We start from the raw sequence: 21,672 nt of genomic DNA on the forward strand, positions 1-21,672 counted from the left end.
AATTCTGGTATTTTTATTCTATTGTACTCGGGCAAATTACAAATGTGCACGTCACGTGATAGAGCTCCGTAAAGGTCCTCCGTATCGGCTGCCCTTAAGAAAGCTCAGCAAAATGCCACGCAAGTAAGGAAAGATATTACAGCTAAATGTTATTGTGTTAAATTCACTTGGATGAAAAACAGACCGTCAAGGCAAGTTTCAATTATTGCAGATAATATGCCTGTACTTAGATAATTCATCTAGACAAGGAGACTTTCATTTAATAGATGAGTGGCACGTGAGGAACCTGACTATAATGCTGCTCCCTGTTTCCTGATATAGTTATGGATGTAAGTATTGTATGTATAATAGTATGTCTATACACATCAGGAATCAGGAAACATTTATTACCAAAATATGTCAGACATACAAGGAGTTTGACTTGGCAGTTGGTGCATAACATCAGACATTAAGACAATGGACAACAAGACAGATAAGACAACATAGTGCAAGAAAATGGCATCTTCAATTTACACATTTACAATTTGACAAGGTATAAAATAAAATATAAGGCTGTGGGCTAGGGGAAAATAGAATAAATGATTAGGAAGGAGTTTAAAATAAACGTTCAAAATAAAGTGCTGTATGTGAAAGTGACAAGTGACAGTTGTATGTGCATGTGGAGTGTGAAGGGAGTGACCGGTGGAGAGGGATGACAGAGTCAGTCAGGGGGGGCCCCGGGCTCTGTTGATGAGCCCGACTGGCGACGGGAAGAAACTGTTAGTGTGACGGAGGTCTTGGTCCTGATGGACCTCAGCCTCATTGCCCCTTCCATCCATTCCCCGGATGGAAGGGGCACAAACAGTTTATGTCCGGGGTGAGAGGGGTCGGCTACAATCTTTCTGGCCCGCGTCAAAGTCCTGGACGTGAACAAGTCCTGGAGAGACTGCAGATTGCAGCCAATCAACCTCTCTGCAGAGCGGATGACACGCTGCAGCCTGTTGTTGACCTTGGCTGTGGCTGCAGCGTACCACACGGTGATGGAGGAGCAGAGGATGGACTCCATGATGGCCGTGTAGAAGCCATCATTGTCTTTGACAGGTTGGTGGAGTTGTGGGGGGATGGAGTCAGTACATTGTCTATTAAATCTGCAGTAGAACTCATTCAGCTCGTCTGCCAGGCGGAGGTCATTCATGGAGTGGAGGGTTTTCGGCTTGTAGCAGAGTCACTTGCTGAGAACTGGGAAACTCTCACATATTGCTGAGATCGGACTTCTCGGAAGATTCATTTTAGAGGATGTGTACATGATGATGGCTATTTACTCTACTGTTGTACAATGTTAAAAGCAAAATGTAAAAAAGTAATGATCCATGTAGAAATTGAAAAAAAGGGGCACTGTTGTTTGTGTTTTTGAGGATAGAGGTATGTGGTCCTAATAATACAGCGCACTATTTTGAATAAAAACAATGTCTGCAACATAATCCCACACATTTGTTTGCAATGTCTGCATTAAAAACTGGAAAGTTGTCAGCAGCTGGTTATACCTGTTCTAAGGCTTAGTTATTTGGTCTCATAAAGATTGAACCACATCACAGAAACATCCTCAGTTTAAGCAGTTAGCTTGGTTGTAATACAGATTAATTATGCCTGATACATTAAAAACGTGACAGAGATGCATGTGGCTCGTCAACAGATTCATCGCCATGACAACTGAGCAACTGCCCTATCACAGAAATACTCTGTGATGGGACAGCAGAGGTTGTTTTATGTCAGCCTGAAGCCACACTATGTGACATTATATCTATAGGATCCAGAATAATTGTAATTTTTCATGGGGGTTGTAACAAAGAGAGAAAAAAAGGTTGAATAGTTCAAAGACAACTTGCAACTTTGTTAGTTATTAAAGAATAGGATCTAAATTGGAACCACAGAGAAACAGGTAGGATAATGCTGAACCTATTCTACTCGTTCATAGGTCATCAACCGTAGCCGGGCAACCCTCAGAGCGGGACCGCCTAAAGTGAATTCCTGAGTAAAACATCGATCACGGTGGCCTTCCAATCCATTTTATCATCACATCCTGTTAATCACATAATCCAGGGCCTCATAAGTGGCGATTAGCAGAGAAAACCCCCCTTAAAAAGGCCAACCTTAATGCAAATGTCTGCAGGAGTGTGCATTGCATACAGACCAGCCAGCGATGTAGAAAACACTTGGACGTGAGCGCAGTAACTGGGCTGTCGCTTGTGCTGTGACACCGCTGGGGACCCGCAGACAGGGCAAAGTGTGAAGCACAGGCCCTCGAGGGATCCCATTAAATCAACTCACGCGCTGCCTGTTTGCCACCCCCAACAATCAACGATTTCACTGTGATGCTTCCAGACACCGGCAATCTAAAAGTGCTGCCACTTAACAGATTGCAGCGCGAGCCGGGCTTCCCTCCGGACACCAAGTATGTGCGGTCCACCCGGGGACCTCAGGGGGGTTTTACAGAGTGCAGTATCTCCCAGCTTCAACATGAGCTATTCACTATCGCTTTCCCCTTGGGGAATAATGCGGATGGTCACCAGTTGTCAAACTTTATTTTATGGACTCAGGGTCACATTGAACTTTAAATGTCCACCTTACCGATTCTTCAGAAAGGCCTTTTTATTTAAAGAACAAATACAGTATTTGTGTTTTATGCTGCATTGCATAAAAAAATGAAATTGTTCATAAGCATGACCTAATCTAACATCTCAACCCAAAGATGGATGCAGTCTCCACTCAACCCACATACCGCCTACAGACAATGTGTGTCTGACAAGGTGCTCTCCAAATTCATTATTTAATAGAGGGGTGATGGTCGTTGCTTCAAAGATGCTCTGTGTAAGCCGGTAAGAGGCGTGGGCAAATGGAGGGGTTTCACTTCAAAACTGAGTACAGGTCTCCCAACCCCTGGGGTTGCAATTTGAAAGTCAGTCCGAAATGCAGTGAAAGGTAGACTGGAGCAGCCGTACGCTAGAATTATTAAAAGCTCTCTCTGAAAAGTAAAAACGAAGAACACATCAGAGATTTGGTGGATGGGAAACACAAAACTTTGGAGTAGAGTTAGAAAAGAATGAAATGAATCAATGCACAGGGACACAAGCATACACAAGGATTTTAGCCCTGATGAAGAAAAACACAAAATGCTCATCACAAATAAAAAGTAGTTTGGAACATTGTTGTAGAGTGTAAGTGTTCAATAAGTAACCCAACAACACCAAAATAAAACTGCACAGTCCTCGAATTCTTTATAATGAGAAGCAGAAATGAAGTTCAGCAAACAACGGGCATAACAGCCAAGTTGACGCGAGAGATAATGCAAAAAAGTATATGGCAAAAAACTGACAACAGGCAAGGGCCAAAAGTTCATTTCAGGCAGGCAGAGCTCCTCTTCATCCTCAGAATCTCATGAGAGAAGCGATCTTAAAACTCGGTCATCTTCTTGTGCGTGTCGGCCTTCCTGTGCTCGCTCTGGATGGACAGCTCGTGGGCTTTCTGCTGGGCCAGCAGCCGCCGAGCCGCCGACAGCTTCTCCTCCAGCTGCTTCACTCTGGACGAGTCCCTTTGCACACACAAATCACAAGAAGGTTAGGGCCGAGGGAGAGGGAAGGGGGGGGGGGAGCTGGTTTCTGATGCACTGTGCATAATAAGCAGGCGGAAACCGCCGGTCTCTGCTCCTTATTTACAGTCTAGCTATGCAATCTGTGTGTGTCTGTACTCTCCATGGAGAAGGTCGTTACTAGAATGAAATGACCATAAATGATGTCATAATGTATATAATAAATGACGAGTGAGGACTGACCGGCCCGTCTGTCTGCTGAGTGTGTCGGTCAGTTTCTGGATCTCCCTCTCGGTCTGGGACACCCTCTCCGCAGCCTGGAACACCTTCACATTCAGAGTCCTCTTGGTGCTTTTCCCCCCCCTGTAAGCTTCCACCCCTGTTGCCCCCGCAGCAGCAGCGGCGGCCCCCTCCTTGGTGGGGGCAGTGCTCTTGCCCTCGAGCTTCTGGTTGAGAAAGTCAAAGACGGTGCGGCGCCCTCCGGTGGCGACCCGAGGCTTCCTGCGTCTCTTTCGGCGGCCCTTCAGGGTGCCGTCTCCGGAGACCTTGCTCTGGGTGCGTCTCTGGGTGAGCTCGGCACACTGGTCCAGAGACTTGCGTTTGGGGAGGACCACCGCCATGACTGGCTCCACTCGGCCCTCCTGCATCTTCCCCAAGCCTGGGGAAACAAAAGCCACACAGTGAGGAAGGATGAGGCAAAACAAACACCTGGCAACAGCATGCACAACAGATTAAACATGCATTTTAAAGCCACAGTTGTGTTGCATGTTGAAAATGCTGTTTAAAGGACTCTTTGATGTCTTGTCAACAACTGGCTTATTACTACTAGCCTCTCTCTCACTCTCACCCTCTCCTTCTACAATAATCCACGTTTTATTAATGCACATCACTAATTCTGCTTCTTTCTGGGACTTCTTTGTGCTTTCTCGCCTAGCAGGTCTCCGTAGATCATAGTTCCGTCTGGACCCTGGTTCTGACTCCTGGCGTGGCCCTCCTGACACCTGCTGCTGCCATCATCATCATCATCATTATTTTAAATATGATTCATATTACTGTCATCATAAGCCAACATTACACTACCAACATTAGGCTCTCCTGCTGTACACTTGGCCTGCTACTTGCAATTATATGTATCATTTCTGTTAGAGGAATTGTACATCCTTTACATTTTTCATTCTGTACACATGACCTCCTTTGCAATCTGTCCATCCTGGGAGAGGGATCCCTCCTCGTTCTCCCTAAGGTTTCTTCCCTTTTTGCCCCATTGAAGGGTTTTTCATTTTTTTAGGGAGTTTTTCCTGTGCCGATGTGAGTGTTTCTGGACAGAGGATGTTGCATGTGTACAGACTGTAAAGCCCTCTGAGGCAAATTTGTAATTTGCGATTTTGGGCTATACAAAATAAAATGAATTGAATTGGATATATACACCTGTATTATACATGTGTGTCAATCATTATGTACGATATAACGTATTGTGCAGCCACAGTGTGAAGCCCAGGGACCAACTCAATGTTAGTGTCTAAATGCTTTAGTCAAGGGCAGAAGAGGAAGGGTTTTGAAAATTGGTTAGTGCCGTATGAGTATCTTTGCAAAAGTTATTCTCTTTCCGTGCAACTGAAGTCGTTGTGGTGGGGAAAATGTGCCTTTTGTTAAATGTGGTTAAAGTTGTGCACTTACCTTTCCCATATTCATATCCCATTTTGAGCATGAGCTTGGATCCGATGCCTCTGGTATGTGCTTCCCAGCCACCAAAATTTGCAGTGTTTACTGTTTCTGTGGATTCCACACCGGTGTCCATAACTGTTGGGTAGCAGGTTAAAATCAAAGTAAAAAGGGTAAGTTACTTTGTCAAACAACTTTTAGACAAAAAGACTAAAATATCTACTGGGAAGTAGAATGGGAATACTAGGATATTTACTGGGGGAGGGTTATAACTCTCCACAGCTCCACAATTCTATGAAAATACAGCAAAAGTTTGATATTTTGTAAGATTTCTAAGACTAGCTCATGGTTTGATTAGCAAGAGTTACAGATAATCCATAGACACCTTTTGCAAAACCCAAATGTCCATCTCCAGTATCGTCCAGGTCAGAATCCGACGAGAGCGGGTCGTCTTCCCTCAGAGGTGGGATAATGCAGTCGGCCTCTACCACAACATCTTTCAGCAGCACCGAGTCAAATTTCACAGTGTAGAAACCACTGTCAATATCTACATGCAGAGAAAACAATATAATCAGCAAAACATTCAAACAACAGGACCACGGTTTCTGGTTGTTTCGTGACAATTGTATTCAGATGCTTGATGAAGATTGAACAAGGCAAGACAATTTAAGTGCAACCAAAGACTTGCCCTCTCAGCGGAATACCTTTGATTCTGGCCGGGTACCAGATGCCGTCCTCATGTCGAGCCAAGCAGCAGGAGCCATCTTCAAGGTTACTGAGGTCAAACTCAAGGAACTCTCTGAGCTCCGACACATACACCACCTCGCCATGGGAAAACCTTTGAAGTAAATAAATGGGAGAAGGACAACATAACTGAGATCAAGTATAATTAGATGAAAAAGTGCAAAGAAAAACACATTTCACATGACTTTGTTTTGCAAGCTCAGTGTGCATTAAGTGGATAATGGGTGACACTTGCCGGATGATATTCACAATCACAAAGAAGGCAGAAATGGGCCAGTTAATATTAAGCAATCTTTTGCATGTGCAAGTTTAAAAAAAACAACGTAGTACTCTACCTGCAATTCTCCAGGAAGCGGCATTTGTCCTCCAGGTGGTATGGGCAGGGTTTCATAGACTTCTGGGTGGGACAGACGTAGAGCACTCTTACTTTTGCCTCTTCTCCATCCGACGGTTCTGCCCCCACCACCATGGCATTGTGATACTCTAATGTCCCCCATGTTGTCCGGTAGGGCGCTCTGACTTTCGTACCACTGAGGGCATCTTCATATTCTTCTTCTTCCTCCTCCTCTTCGTCATACTCTACCCCATCATCCTCCCCATTGTCCCTGTCTCTCGGATCAGAGCTACTACCTGATGACTCCCCGAGCTTGGAGTAGAAAGCAGCCATCTCACCGTCCAAACCACCGTTTGCACCGTTTGTGTCAGCTGCCGCCTCGGAGGTGTTTGCCTGCAGTCCATAGTCCCCCTCAAGGCTGGCCAGAAGTTGACTCTTCTTGACAGACACCAGGCTGGACTCGGTGAGCTCGATCAGCTGACGCAGGTCGTCTTTCAGTTTGAGCAGGTCTGACTGATGGGAAGGATCCAGGCCAGCTGACAGGGCTGCCTCCACCTGCTGCAACTGGGCGCCATAGGTACTGATGGCTGCCTCAAGGGTTTCTTCATCCATGATGACACTGGGCGCGGGGCTGGACAGGAAGGCGCAGCATCAAGCCTCCGAGACACCTTATCACGTATTATCACACAAGATCCTTCCCTGGAGTCATATTTTTGGTACGATCTATTTATGATAGGGAATCAGTTAAGTGGCAGACTGAATTACAGCAGAAGAGCAGATGACTGTGAACGAGGGTTTAGGAAACGTAAATAACGTCACGTTTCCACTGAACCAACGCTATAAAGTGTGTGGTTTAACGTTACAAGAAATAACGTTACTTCCTACAATTAAGGTCTGTTATGGAACCTTTTGAGTAAGATCCATGAAGCCCTTCTAACTAAAGTGACTAATTAAGTGACTTAATCATCGTGAACTTTTCCAAAACATGTAACACAGCTTTGCATAGAGAACCAAGCTTTATTTCAGAGCTATTTTTTTAGCTCGACGTTAGCCGTATTTAAGCTAACTTTAACAACTGATAACCACAACTAGCATTACCTTTGTAATTAGCCCAGCGGGCTGATCTCCACTGCACCAACGAAAAAGGTGACAGCCATGAAAACATGTGTTGCGAAATGTAGTAATTTCAAATCTAAATTCTCCCAGTCGAATACCACCGTAACCGGTCTGGTATCAAGCTAACAGTAAGGAATGACTGGTGCATCCGCGGTGGGAATTGTCTCCTCTGTCAAAATAAAATAGATGTATTCCGACATACCATCTACCTCTACTAAAGGTATAAATGCAGCTTTCAAGTGTTGACCTAGAGCCTTATTCCAGAAAGTTATTTTTCATCAGACTATTTGATGCAATAGCCTGAACAAATACCAATTTTCTATGATAAAACGATTGACATATCTGTTCTAAAATGATAATAAAGTATAAACCCATTAACTTTAAATATCGTATTAAATTAGCAAGCCTTCATTAACATTTCAAGATTAACACATTAGTACAGGGAAAGCTTTTTATTGCAGTCGCAAAGGTTTTTCTTCCTCACTGTAAAACCTGATGTTTTATTTTGAAGATAAATCACCATACCCGGAAGTCTTTCTTTGCTTTCCGTCGCACATGTGCCTTTGACGCAGAATCATGACGTCACCCCGCCGTAGTGTTCAGCAACTTCACCCGTGTCTGATGTTATATTTTCTCCATTTCAAATGAAACCTCTTCTATGGAGTATTGGTGCGCGCAGCTCCTCCACTTAACACGCGTGACGGTAGGCTAGCTGCTTGTTCACGCCAAAAACGCATTGCAGCTTCAGCAGCATGCTCAATGTTGTCAGATAGCTAACTTAACTTAGACTAACCTATTGTTACATCGAAGGTGTACGTTCAACGTTAGATGTTTTGCTGTTACGGCCTCGACAGGTGTGTGGATCTTATCTTAAATAAAGTTTCAACATTGTCACAGTGGGCACTTGGTTGACAATAACAAGTCCTCGACATTGCACATGCAGTTAGCTCAATACAAACTTAACATTAGCTCCAGAATGAAAGGGACGAGTCTCAGGCAATAGAACGACATGTAACACCGTCCCAACCATCACCACGACCAATAATGCTGACATGCTGATTATTACATTACCATGGACCCCCTGCTACAACTTCTTTAGCATCTAAAAGCATCAGGGACGAGGTAATGCTAGTGGTGACTACAATGGCCAGAGAGAGAGTTTGATATAAATCACAGTTTATTTCCATACACATTGACGTTTTTAGTACACCTGCCAAGAAGCGAGGAGCCAAGTTAATTTTCAGTGCCGGCATTGACAAATTGTGATACCTTTGACCAGGAAAATTCCTCCTGATACTTCATGTTCTCCCCTCTCAGTCCTTCTTTAGCATCGCCTCAACAAAGAGACCCCTGCTGTCATGCCTCCGATCATGGCTCAGATCAGTGATCCCAAGATCGCCTTTGCATACCTGCGCCCGGCCTGTGTCCTCCTCACCCGAGCGCCCACTGTGACCAACGTGGAGACACTGAGTGGCCAGTTAAAAGAAGTCAACGATGCCACCTTGCAGCAGCTGCAAGAGTACGTCCTCTTCCCGCTTCGCTTTGTACTCAAAGTCCCCGGGCCGAAGGATGAAAGGCTGGTGCAGTCCGTGGCTGAGGCCGTGAGCCACATCCTCGAGAACACTTGTGTCCAAAACTGGGAGACCCTCCGCGACCTCCTCTCGGAGCTTTGCCTCTGCCTGTGCTCGCCAAGTGATCCCGGGAAACCTGCAGACACGTCGGAAGAGCTCAAGTCGTCTGTGCTGAGGTGCCTGGACGCGCTGCTTCACGCTGCTTACGGTGATATAGTGTTCAAACTCTTCGAGCCGGTCATGCTGCCCGGACTCGGAGCTGCCATATCATTGCTGCTGGCCTTGGCGGAGAAGGAGAAATCCCGAGGCGTACAGGCAGCGGCGTTGAAGTGCCTTCAGTCGTTGACTCTGCAGTGTGACTGCACTCAGGAGCATGTGGTCCCATCCTCAGAAGAGAGACACGCGATAGGCAGCACCCTGGCTTCATTCTTACCCGGGATCACTGTGGCCGTAGCCAAGATTATTACAGGAGATCTGAGACAAGGACACGGAGTCACCATCGGGGCAATCAAGGTAACGTATGTCTGTGTTGATTCATAATTCCTGTTGTGATGATGCAGTTCAGTAAGCAATCCTGTTACAAGTTATTAATTGTGTCACTGTTGACGTCAGTCAGGTTTGTGTCCATTCCTAGATTACCGCAAAACAATTTACTTACAACTCCTTCCTTCCAAAGTTAGTCTAACAATTTGTAGATTTCTTTAGGTTTTAGATGAACTCTCAGTTAATGTTTAGTTGATCATCAAACTCCCTATTATAAATATTCTCTATATTATATAATCCAGCACTGGAAAGTGAGTCTCCCTTGATAGTCTATATGTGGTTCCCGAGGCATTTCAATGCTGTAATATAACAATAAGGGCCAAATACAGTATTCATGTTATAAAGTTAGATTTTTGACATTTACAGAAAGCTGTTTTGCATCACTGGACCTTGAAATAATGAAAACTGTCCTGTCATCAAAACTCTAATGTGGTTGGATAACTGACTAATGGATAGTTAACTAAAGATGTATAAGTGAACTATATAAGGCGATTATATCACCGTTGGTGTCATTCAGGTTATGTCTAGGACCGTGGGGCTCGTCATGGAAGATGCCCAGATTCAGGCCGGCGGGCCCAGCAAGACTCCCTCAGCAGACTTGGGGAGAATCGCTCAACTGATGGTCCTCCGGACACCAGCGTGGGTGAAGAGCACGGCGGAGAAACTGTCCGTGCTCCTGAGGAAGATCATCTCCTGCACCTCATCCCACCAGCACTGGAGAGTGCGACTAGAGATGGTGGAGCTGGATAACCACTTGCTGGCCAGGTGTAGCCAGTCCCTGGGAGAGTGTGTTGGTCCGCTACTGGAAGCACTGGTGGGAGCAGTCAACGACGAGGAGCCCCGAGTCAGGAAGAGGTTTGATTTGCACTTTTGGGCAGAGACAACACTGAATACCAAACAACTTAAGCAAGATGGTAAATGAACGTTCTCTCCTGTCCCGTCCTTCTCCTCCAGGTGCGAAGATGTTCTCTGCGAGGTATCACAGAGGAATCAGAGCTGTGTCAGCGGCAGCAGTGCTCAGACCTTCACAGATGTGCTTTCAGAGAACCTCCACTCTTTGGCCACCTCTCTGCCCAGACTGATGAGGACATCCGATGACCAGAAGAAGCTGTTTGTCCTCAACGTGTTCCTGGGTTATCTGAAGGTCCTGGGACCGACCGTCTCCGTGGTGCTGAACTCGGCTGCACACCTCGAGAGGATTTCCAAAGCCCTGATGCAGGTAATCTGTCAGCTGATGTTGTGAGGGGAATCTGGAAGGAGCACTGCTTCATTATTATTGTTTAAGGGGACATACGATCATTTCAGGTGTATGCCTTTATTTGGGTCGTCTACTGGAACATGTTGGGATGGAACGGTAAAAAAAGCAAACCCACGTCAGGTCGGCCACATAGAGCCGCAGTGTGTGTTCCCCGTGCTGCTGCACCATTGACGCCAGGTTTAGTGTGCAAATACATTTACAATACTATTACAACAATACGTTTTTTTTATCAATGGCATATATTGAATACAAGGCACATTTATTTGTGTGGCACCTTTCACCGTGATTCACATAAAACCATTAAAACATCAGGCAAAAGAACATTACAACAACAGACAGGAATAAAAGTTGCAGTGCAGTAAAAAGCATCTATTTCACCCTTGAATCTGGTTTACTTAAAGGCTGCAAATATCAAAGAGGACTAAACCTATGTCATACATTTACTTTAGTTTACTTAGTAGTACTTATTATCATTACCCCTCTCAGAGTTTGACTTTGGCCTTCTTGTATGCCTTTGCAGGTGCTTGAGCTGGATGTGATGGATGTCCGCATTGTGGAGGAAAGGAGTCACGCCGTTACCATAGAGACGAGCCCAGGCTCTCAGGATTGTTATGCGGCTCGCATACAGAGGAAGCATTTTCTCTACTTCACAGATGAGAAGATCTTCTCTGCGCTTATGGAGATCTGTCGAACATTAGGTGCGTTTCCCCATGAACCTACGGTAGATGATGTACAGCACTTCTGAATAGATACAGACCCGTTATTTAACGAGCAAGGAGTCAGTGTGTTTCCCCCTTATATCTCAGTAACTGCTAATCCAAATGCTGGTAGAGCTGTCCTCTTAATCGCCTAACAATCGTACAGTTTTGTCAATCCATTACTCTGTTTAATCAACAAGTTTTTCACAAAGAATCACACTAAAGCACCACTTTAGAATTTGTGTTTCCAGATAAGTGCTTGTTAGTTTCTCAGAAATAAGTAATTCGGCACAAAAAACGACTAATAGACTTAAGGTAGTTGAGTTGAACCTAGAGTAACAATAGTGGAATAACCGATAGAGCTGGTAGCTCTAATTGATAAGAACCCTGCAAGGTGCTTTGTTTAATTTAGTGCTTTTCGTAAATGCTACATGTTTAATATGAAATACTTATACAAGTTAAGTTCTAAGTATACTTAGAACAAGCACACAACACTCTGCAGCACCTCCAATTATGTTTTGCAATACTAACATTAAACTTTACTGCTAGAAAAATAACTCTTCGAATTAGATCAACACTGTACTTGGTCATTTCCAAGTAATTTTCTTTTCTTTGAAAATCCCTTTTTAATTGTGACTGAGTTAACCCAACGTGTGTGTACTTTCAGGGGCAGATTTAGTGGTTAATTCAATAATAATAATTCAAACTAACAATTAATAGTACAACTGTTAAGGGCGCCGAGTAAAGGTCCTGCATTGTATTTGTTTTGTTTTATTCTAATAGGATGCTGAAAACTTTAATGAATAATAATGCATCATATTTCAATGTTTTTATTTTGTCAGTCAATCTGAATCTGCAATGTGACCACTTGGTTTAGGTTACTACGGCAACATTTACCTGCTGACGGATCACTTCCTGGATCTGTACCAACAGTCCTCCGCATACAGAAAGCAGGCTGCCATGGTGCTAAATGAGATTGTCACGGGCGCAGCGGGCATCGCCGTGGCAACAGCGGATCACGGCCTTAAGAGTCAAGTTCAGGGACACTCTGCCAGCCGGGAGGACCTTAAAGTGGCAGTGGTGTCTATCATGGAGGAATACACCAGTCTGCACAACTGGCACTTGATAACCGTCAGCGAGGAGACGGAGAGAGACCGACAGGACCAGCAGGTGAGGCAGCCCACGGTGGCCTAAGCGCCTCTAGATGTTGTTGAATAGTTACATGGGGACGAACGGTTAGCGCTTTACTGAGGCCGGCATCGGGACTCCCTTTGTTGTTTTGTATCACCAGCTTCCATTGAACATGTCTTGTTGCTTTGTTTCTAGGGTAAATGAGCCATAAGTAAGGAAAGGTTAGCTAGAGCAATTTTAGCTTCTGCAACAGCTGGCAAAAAGTAATCGAATCAAGTATGACTTTGGGGAACCAGCCAGCCACCCCAGTAAAACTGTTTGTAGATCCTAATAGCTAAAAAATCTGCAAACTTTCCCTTTCACTCGTCCCTCCTCCCACTCGTGCATCTAACAACAGTTAAAGGGAAGGTGTGAGTGCAGAGCCAAAAGTCAGCTCACAGATTCAAGGGACCGCTTTAAGCTTTAGAGACCAACAGGGCCTGAAAACCTTGGCAGCGTTATGCGCACTACTTTCAGTTTCTCTTTGTTTGCTCAGATGTTTTCCCAGAGGCCCCTCACCCAAGAAAAAAGCAGGTCTAAGCACAGAAATAAATACTTGTCAGAGGGAAGGTTTGGCCACTGTAGAGACTGCTGCATTATAGTGGATATATGCACAGTCAGCAAGTTAGAGATGGCTGATGTGAGCTACATTCATTGCGTACAGGAATATGTGTTTCAGTGGACTTAAATCAGCTAAGACTCATCATTATCTCTTTTATTGATCTTTTGTCAATAGCTCAAGAAAACTCTTTGAGGCATGATAATGACATTTGTCTTTTTGTAGGTACTCAGCCCATCGGGACTCCTCTCCATTTCCAACAGCAATGTCGGCAACACCAAAGCGCTCCAATTGAATCCTTCTTCATCTGGCACCCCACCCTCCTCGTCGTCCACCTCCACAATTCAACAGCTCAACAGCAACATCTGGCAGCTGTGCATCCAACTTGAGGGCGTCGCCCACTTTGCTCAGGCACTGGGACCCGACTTTCGGCCCATTTTGATGACATCACTGTATCCCGTGCTGGAGAAAGCCGGGGAGGAGACGCTGCTGGTCAGCCAGGCAGCGCTGGGCTCCATGTGGGCCATCAGCGAGGCCTGTGGCTACCGCTCCCTGAAGGAGCTGATCAATGACAACTGTGACTACCTGCTCAACGACATATCTCTTAACCTGCAGAGGCTCAGCCAGAACCCCCAGGTAACTCGGTCACAGTTTGGTTCCTCGTTAGAATGCACGGCAGCACCAGAGAGGAGAGACAAACTTTGTAAGATCACTTAAAGATTATCTTTTAAAAGAAATATATAACAAGAAAATGCACAAAAAGCTAGTGGATTTTATAGTTTAGGTCAAAATACATTGTGAGGTTTCATGAACGGATATGGTTGCATGATAATGAGTATGGAAACAGCTAAATTATTACATTACATTTAATACTTTTATCCAAAGTGACTTACATTGCATTTTAATCCATGGCTTTCATTTTACCTGAGGAGCAATTGAAGGTTAGGTGTGTTGCTCAGAGACACTTCGACATGGCACATGGAGCAGCCGGGGTTTGAACCACCAACCTTTCAGCTCCCAGTGCATCACACTACTCCATGCGCTATCATCACCCCATTGATTGATGACTTGATGATCAATGTATCATCTTGTGTTGTTGACTTAACCGACCAACTTTTAAGTCTAGAATGTAAGATAATAAAATAACATCGGTTGGAGCGTAAGTCCAAAACCCAAACATGTTTAATTTACAAAACAGTAACTACAGCATTTAGAATGTGTGCTTGATAAGTAAACATTTAATCATCATAATACTGATATATTTATACTCTATATTTGTATGACTTTTTCACCATTTTTGCATGATCGGTTCATACAATGAAATCATACAAATCCCTTGCAAGTGACAAGTTTCAAGATTCAAATTGAATTTCTAAGCTATTGGGTCTTGAGTACTAATTATGTCATTACGCACCCTTCACTACAACATGATCGACTGCTGCCAATTCAAAGACTGAATCTGAAGACTGAATTGTTTCAGGACACATTTTTTAATGAATTTCTTTTCTTTCTTTAGTGTGTGGTCACAAGTCATTGGGGGTTAAAGTTGATGTTGAGTTCATGTTTGTCAGGTCGAATCTGCAGTCATTAATTACATTGACGACTCGCCTGTGATTCTAGTCCAAGTTTTTCAGTCTTCTGGTTTACGGACCAGGTGGATGCTGTGAGCGGCACCAAGCATGTGGTTCATCATATTCCCGTCTCGTTGGCCAGGCTCCGCGGGTGTTGACAGTGATGTTGACTCACTCCGACTGCAGCCTGCTGCCTCTGGTGGGGGACATCGTTGAGGATGTGCTGACGGCTTTGGACCTCAGCTACGACCACACGGCCGCGCTCTTCTGCTCTGTGCTGCACGCGCTCATGAAGGCGCTGGGTGAGGCCTTAAAAGTGACGCTGACTCTTCCTCACCGTGTGGTGTGGGCGACAATAATTGATTCTCCTGGCCCGTAGCATACTGTACCACAACACGTGCCACACTTTATTTGAGAATTCAACTCTATGATAGTGGAAACATTACTTTTATTAAATTATTAAAAGGAAAAGCATCTTGCACGCTTTGCTCTGCTCACCCGGCCTGCTCCTGTTGTTGTTCTTCCTCTTAGCCAGGTGGTTCCCCTCTAGTCGTGGAAGGACCTGTGAGTCTGCCCCATCCAAACACACCTCCCCTCCTCCAGAGGAAGTCCTCGACATCCGCCGCTTCCTGCTGGATCTCCGTAAACAGAAAGAGCTGGCAGAGGGCCTTGGGATAGAGGAGGACGACGTCGAAGACCTTGGTACTACAGTGCGGTGTCTGTAGGAAACTATGATTCCATATAGTGTAGGATTCATATTGTTGTAGAGGTCATATTAGATGGAACTTTATCAGTAGCAGGAGTAAATATGAAGCGTAAGCATAATAATAAAAGCCAAAGACAGTGGGTGTTCATTGTCCATCTGACCATCACTGTGTTTCCAGATGTCCCTCCTCCCACCGAGTGTGAGGATGCTGATGATATCGGTGGTCCTGATGTCAAAGTAGAGCTCCCCGCCCACCTCAGCACTACTAAAGATGTCATGGAGCGCTGCATTCATCTGCTGTCGGACCCTTGTCTCAGGCTGCGACTCAAGGTACTGTCCCTGTGCAGAAGGGTCCTAATAGTGTCCATTTATTGGAATAGGTGCTTAGAGATGTAGCAAGAAATGATTTTACCCAACTGACTGTTATAAAACTGAGATATTAGGTAATAACAATATATTGCTTGGATCATGCTATGATCCATAGTCATTGTGTTACATGGAGAAAATGGCAGTGAGCACACCCCGAGTATAAAAGGAGGAATGGGACATGAGCAAAGCAAGGTGAGCAAAGAGGGTTTTCAGCCACCTGACAGAACCTTATGCGTTTATGTGAGCACTATATTTTGAACATTTTCACCACTTTGTTTGCCGTCGGACCGCCCTTTCCAACCAGGAACTGAATGGAATTTTTTTATTTATAGATTTAGGTGGCTAAAATGCTTATTGATGCTGTGAAGTCACAGAGCCAACAAGACAGTATAATGGGGAAATACATGGGATGTATCAGCGATAATTCAATAACTAGTAAGAAGACTAACAGAAATGAAATGAAATCCACCACCCAGTTCAGCAGAAACAGGCAGTTTGCATTGTAGAAAACTCCCACCATTTCTTAAATATTGTTCCTATGGAGCTTTCAATCTCCATCAAGTTACACCCCCTAAAATCCACCAATTCCGTTGTGAGTTTTGTGGTTCCAGTCAGAAGATCTACAGCATGTGTCTGTCCTCAGGTGCTGGACGTGCTGGAGCTATGCGCGTGTGTTCTGAGTGAGAGGGAAGACGAGCTGCTGCCCATGGCCCATCGCTGCTGGCCCGCCCTCCTCCAGAGACTCACCGCCGATGACCCCTTAGCGGTCCTCCGAGCCTTCAGGGTACGTCATACAAGTCTCTCTTTCCATTTACTTTGTTGGATTGCTAAGCGTTAAAATCTCCTTTTCCTGCAAAACGGTTGATTTCTTTAAACGTGTGCCGATTGATGAACATATAACACGTTTATTAGGTAGCCGTTTAAGGTTGTATTACGTTGTCTATTGCACTTTATGTATGCGTACGTCATGGCTATGATGGTTACACTTGGCAGGGCATTTCGTCATTTGTACTACTACTAAAAAAATGGAATCATTGTGAACAAAAAAAACGGAACATTGAATTTTCATCCGAGAATTAGCTTGCTCCCTGATGAAGATCAGGCTTGTGTGTCACTCTGGATTTGTATACTTGTCTTTATTTGGACCAGTGTTGGATCTTTTATCTCAGCTGTCGCCTGATGAATTGACAGAATCCGACGTAGCTGCTGCGTACGTACTGAACACGGCTCTTCTCTCCGCCAGGTGCTGTGCACGCTGGGTGAAACGTGCGGTGACTTCCTCAGGAGGAGGGTGTCCAAAGAGGTTCTGCCCAAGCTGAGCTCGTCTCTGGTGCGGCAGGCTCCGGTCAGCGCCAAGGCCGGTCCCGTCTACACGCACACGCTGGCCTACAAGCTGCAGCTGGCTGTGCTGCAGGGGCTGGGCTCGCTGTGCCTGAGGCTGAATCTAGGTGAGAGGATAGAAACGTATGCCACACAAGCAGCACGCTGCCACATCTTTATGGTATATTTATGTTGTGTGGTATGAATTGAGCATCTGATCACAATGAAATGGTACTCAGAGTCCAGCCAGTAATCTACATGGATTCAGGTTCATGCAAATCTCCCTCTAACGGCAGCATTATAATGATGTTTTATTCATTATAATGCTTTATAATAATAATTCATTTGTTTGCCATTTTTGGGAACAAATATTATAACAAGCTGTTTGGTTTACAGCAGTATATAAACACATTGGTTGAACACATTCATGGAGAACAAATAAATAATCTAAGATTATTTTGATAAACTACACACTATTTTGACCAATTCTGGCAATTTTACTAACATGGAAGACTATAGAAGAAATAGATCCAGGTAATTACTTGCACAAATAGTCATTAAGTTTGTTTTTAATTGTAGCCTTAATTCTGATGGCTTAATTTTGGAATGCTGCATCCTCCCCATATGACCACCTCATTTCCAAAAGCTGAGGGTGATGCTGCCTCTTACCACCAGGTGGCAGTCTTGTACAGCAGTGAAAACCAGGCAGGAGTTTATGCATCTCAATTGTCCTGCTGTATCTTACTATGAAGAACTAAAAACACAATCCAGTGTACATTGTAAGAAATGAAACTGAACTGTACTCCAACAGTTCCTTGACACGGGTTCTAAAATTCTTTTTGGTTTTTGTCCCTCTTGAATTTGGGGGCAATGCTTCCTCGATGCGTCCTTAGGTTTATTTAGTCTCGAGACAGGCAACGTATTGTTTTATTGTCCAAAGAGCAGCTTACATCCCACGTGTTTCAGCAAGTACACGGGCCATGTCAACTCACTCATTGAATCACAGCGCTGTAACTGAAAAGTCCTTCATGCTGTGCCACTGCTTGAATTCAACATATTTTTGAACATAGTAGCAGTGGTGATGATGGGGTTGATGGGTTCCAGCACAAATTAACGCACATTTCTAGTCGAGCTAGCCCCCCCGCTCCCATTACCTACTGTTTGCAGTGCTCCCCCGGCCCTACGTGGAGATGGCAGCTTTGTTTCTGCTCTGCTAGGATCGTATTGCGGGTGACGTTCCGGAGGTAGGGGAGCCTCTGGCAGCCGGCCATGTCCAGCCTTTGAGTGGGAGACGGTTTATAGCTTCACAATTTACCCTTTGGGTTTAATAAGTGCACTTTGTGCACCGGCTTTCCTCTTCAGCGTCTTTACGTGACACTAGGATTTAATTTGTGTTGAGATGGAAAGTCTTTAAAGGCTATTGAGTTTCCTTCTACTCTGGCACCTACGTGTGGTGTTTTGGGCAGATGGACCCGGTCCATGGTGCGTCTCAGAGTGAATGACCACTGCAATGATACCTCACCTCAAAGGTTTGAGGTCCGCATACTGGAATGTATTTAAGTTAAAAGAACAATGTGTGTTTCGTTAAAGATATTCTTTTGTGATTTATTTCGTATTTTTTTTGTCTGGCCTTAATATCAGAAAGGGGGGAGAGGTTTTGAGTCAGAGAGAGCAGGAGAGAAACAGTCAGCGGCTGCAGCCTGCACTCGTGTGAATGGCTGCAGCTTACCTCTGGGACGCCTGCAGCAAGCCAATTACACAGCCTCAGTCACACGGGGACCAAGACAGAAACACAGATTGACTGAAGCAAATAATGCTTTCCAGCCTCAGCTCCAATTCTACCCCGTGATTCATTTACCACACAATCTCACTTCCTCCTTTAGTATTTCTCACTTTTCTGCTCCCCCCCACCCCAACCTTAAAGGCTACGAGGGCAGCACCACAAATGAGAGGAAGAAAGGGGATGCGAGCGGCCGCTGAATAATCACATTTAACTCTCTGGAATCTGTGCCACCGCTCTTTTTTGTAAAGGCACAGCGAGCGGGCTCCAGCCCAGTGTTACAACGGGAGGGTGAGGAGAGACATGTGGAGCAGGAGCTGGCAAGGCTATGAAAGGGATGGATAACGGGAGGTCGAGAGAGGGTGGTGGGTGGGAGGGGTTGTGGAGGAAAGAGTGGCCTTTCTCACACGTATTCACTCCTCAAAGGGGGAGGGGGGGGGGGGTGATGTTTGAAATCTAGAGATGTGGAAACCGCCTGCTGCCAGATCTTTTCCTCGGACTGTTTGGGGTTCTGGAGGACGGTGCAAAGCAGTAAAGGTCCTGTGTTTGGGCTTCCCAGGTGATGCTGACCTGGATGCTGTCTGTGAGGCCTGCCTGCCCTACCTGAGCTGCAGACAACCAATCAGACTGCAGGAGGCGGGCCGAAGGTGAGCCCTTTATCCAAGTGCCTCTAGCTAGTGTCATATCTTTAGTGTTCTATCTATAGTTTGTTAGCTACATGATGTACACACAGAACTATCACGTGTTGTTATAGCAGTAATATGTTTCTTACTGAAACATATTGTGTGGCTCTTTGAGGCCTACTGATTTATCCACGGCAGCAAAAAAAACACGTTAGTGTGGGGAAGGACACAAATAATGTTTTTTTACAGTGTACATGCAGATATATAATCCTCCTCCTCTGCACCTTCCATTCCTCTGCACAGCGTTTTCCACCACTTGATCCAGGCGGACCCCGATGCCTTCTGGTTTACTCTAAACGAGCTGCACTGCCCGTGCTCCTACGCCCCGCCCCACCCGGACCTGCAGCCCGTGCGTCTGAGCGGAATGGGCCGTGCGAGGGATGAGTACTCCGACAACGTGCTCAAGCTGCTGAGGGAGGAGTTTGGCTCGGTCGCCGAGGCAGCCAGCTAACGGGCCATCGCCTCGTGCCTCACACGGGCGGCCCGTTCCAGCCACTGACTCGAACCGGGCAGTTCCCCCGTAAGAAATCGGACCATCGCGCCGAAGAGACGGCCATCAGATAGGGCTGCGATAACCTTCATGCTCTACACGGCTGATAAGCAGCAAAGTTGCAAAAGGAAAATGTCAATGGAGCTGCCTGCAGGTGTGGAAACCAGGAACACACACACACAGTGGAGGGTTTTTCCGTGAATATGTAGACATATTCTGTGTACAAATGTGATGCTTGCTGTTCCTTTTATTTCTGTATTTTGTCAAGAAAGGCCTTATTCCTACCTTGATGGTCTGAATTATTTAAAGTAATGTCTGAGTAGTTCTGGGATCTTTTATACAATTTAACTTGGCTTTTGGTGAGCTAGATCGAAAGCTTTGAGACACTGAGTGATTCCCAATCAAAATAAGTACAAGTATAAGTCAACCGTCAAATACTTCAACTATTCAAATATCATTTGGCAAAAAAGGCCCAGGCCAAGCGTCCTAACCTACAATGTTATTTCAACTGAAATGTGTCTCTAGCACGAAAGAAAAGCTCGAATGTCTGGCCAAATTGAGGATCTTTTTAGGGAGCTTCACCGGTTTTACACTTTGAAGGCTGCTGACAGGTCTTAAGAGTACTCCTGAATATGTACAAAGGCTTTTGTGGCTCCGGAGGGAGCTCTGTGAAGTCTGATGCCTACAAGCGATGTCACTGGAGTGAGTGGAGCTGAGGCTTGAAGACTGCAAATTAAAACGGCAGTAAGAAAGAAGTGAGCTTTTCCAGACCTCTGTTGCTGCGAAACTTAAGTACGTAGTTCAGCTAACCTGGGTAAGTTACTAATATTAATGCATAAGGCTGGTAATATTCTAGACTTTTCCTCATGTCGACAAACCCCAATGAATGGACCAACACCAAAAATGTGGTGCTTGTGGTTTATTCATAGATTTTGCTTTTCATGAGAATAAATCCAGACTTGTCCTTTAATAATACAATGCTGGTTAAGCTCTGCTCCATCAGGAGCTGCCCTGCCACCCACATCCTACATGCTCAGGCACAACCATCTGTCAGCTGGAAGGGAACCGGGTGCACCGGGTTGTGTAACTACAGGGGAATTGAACGCCTCGTGACGGGGATAGTGGCCTATCTGTCATTGTAGCCGTTATCAGTTGGAGCCCTGCGGGGTTCTAGGGATGTTTAAATGAATTGAACAGGAAGCCCCCCTCCTGCCCCTCCCCTCCGTTATCACTTCACCTCACTGACGGGAGAAGCCCGCCATAATGAATGCGAGGCCTCCACTGCGAGTCCACATGGCCACGTGCGCTGTGTTCAGGCGGCCCGGCTCAGTGTAAGCGAGCGCGGCGCAGGGCCTCTTTATCTCACGCCGCGCTGCCGCTATTTATTCTGCTGCCAGCGCGGACAATGGAGCCATTACTCATCAGCAGCGGTGGCTTTGGCAGCACCTATTACACCAATACGCTTTCTCCTTATTGCTGGAGGACACGCACACAGAGAGCAGGAGGCCAGAAGCTGAACCTGAGGTGGAAACA

The 21,672-nt window shown here is 45.4% G+C and overlaps 2 protein-coding genes across 5 annotated transcripts; one reads left to right on the forward strand and one right to left on the reverse strand.

The window, feature by feature from the left end:
• Positions 1 to 2,425: 2,425 nt before the first annotated feature.
• On the reverse strand, positions 2,426 to 7,549 carry zgpat (zinc finger, CCCH-type with G patch domain). Of its 2 annotated transcripts, none has more exons than XM_037480654.2 (7): positions 7,404 to 7,549; positions 6,307 to 6,936; positions 5,932 to 6,065; positions 5,613 to 5,774; positions 5,243 to 5,365; positions 3,809 to 4,223; positions 2,426 to 3,568 (listed from the first exon to the last, which is right to left on the reverse strand). In XM_037480654.2, the coding sequence occupies exons 2-7, from the start codon at positions 6,915 to 6,917 to the stop codon at positions 3,430 to 3,432; spliced, it is 1,584 nt and encodes a 527-aa protein (XP_037336551.1). In that variant the 5' UTR covers positions 6,918 to 6,936; positions 7,404 to 7,549; the 3' UTR covers positions 2,426 to 3,429. The 2 variants fall into 2 exon arrangements, with proteins under 2 accessions (XP_037336551.1, XP_037336550.1); XM_037480653.2 differs by having other exon boundaries at positions 6,307 to 7,028.
• A 439-nt stretch (positions 7,550 to 7,988) lies between these two features.
• On the forward strand, positions 7,989 to 21,659 carry tti1 (TELO2 interacting protein 1). Of its 3 annotated transcripts, none has more exons than XM_062563230.1 (14): positions 7,989 to 8,124; positions 8,739 to 9,505; positions 10,053 to 10,390; positions 10,490 to 10,754; positions 11,314 to 11,491; positions 12,369 to 12,661; positions 13,446 to 13,856; positions 14,934 to 15,093; positions 15,323 to 15,493; positions 15,676 to 15,827; positions 16,510 to 16,650; positions 17,110 to 17,314; positions 19,526 to 19,613; positions 19,893 to 21,659. In XM_062563230.1, the coding sequence occupies exons 2-14, from the start codon at positions 8,780 to 8,782 to the stop codon at positions 20,098 to 20,100; spliced, it is 3,336 nt and encodes a 1,111-aa protein (XP_062419214.1). In that variant the 5' UTR covers positions 7,989 to 8,124; positions 8,739 to 8,779; the 3' UTR covers positions 20,101 to 21,659. The 3 variants fall into 3 exon arrangements, with proteins under 3 accessions (XP_062419214.1, XP_062419219.1, XP_062419216.1); XM_062563235.1 differs by lacking the exon at positions 7,989 to 8,124 and adding an exon at positions 8,131 to 8,543; XM_062563232.1 differs by lacking the exon at positions 7,989 to 8,124 and adding an exon at positions 8,131 to 8,275.
• Positions 21,660 to 21,672: the final 13 nt, after the last annotated feature.

The sequence above is a fragment of the Pungitius pungitius genome, chromosome 1 (genome assembly GCF_949316345.1).
Source record: "Pungitius pungitius chromosome 1, fPunPun2.1, whole genome shotgun sequence".
NCBI lineage: Eukaryota > Metazoa > Chordata > Actinopteri > Perciformes > Gasterosteidae > Pungitius > Pungitius pungitius.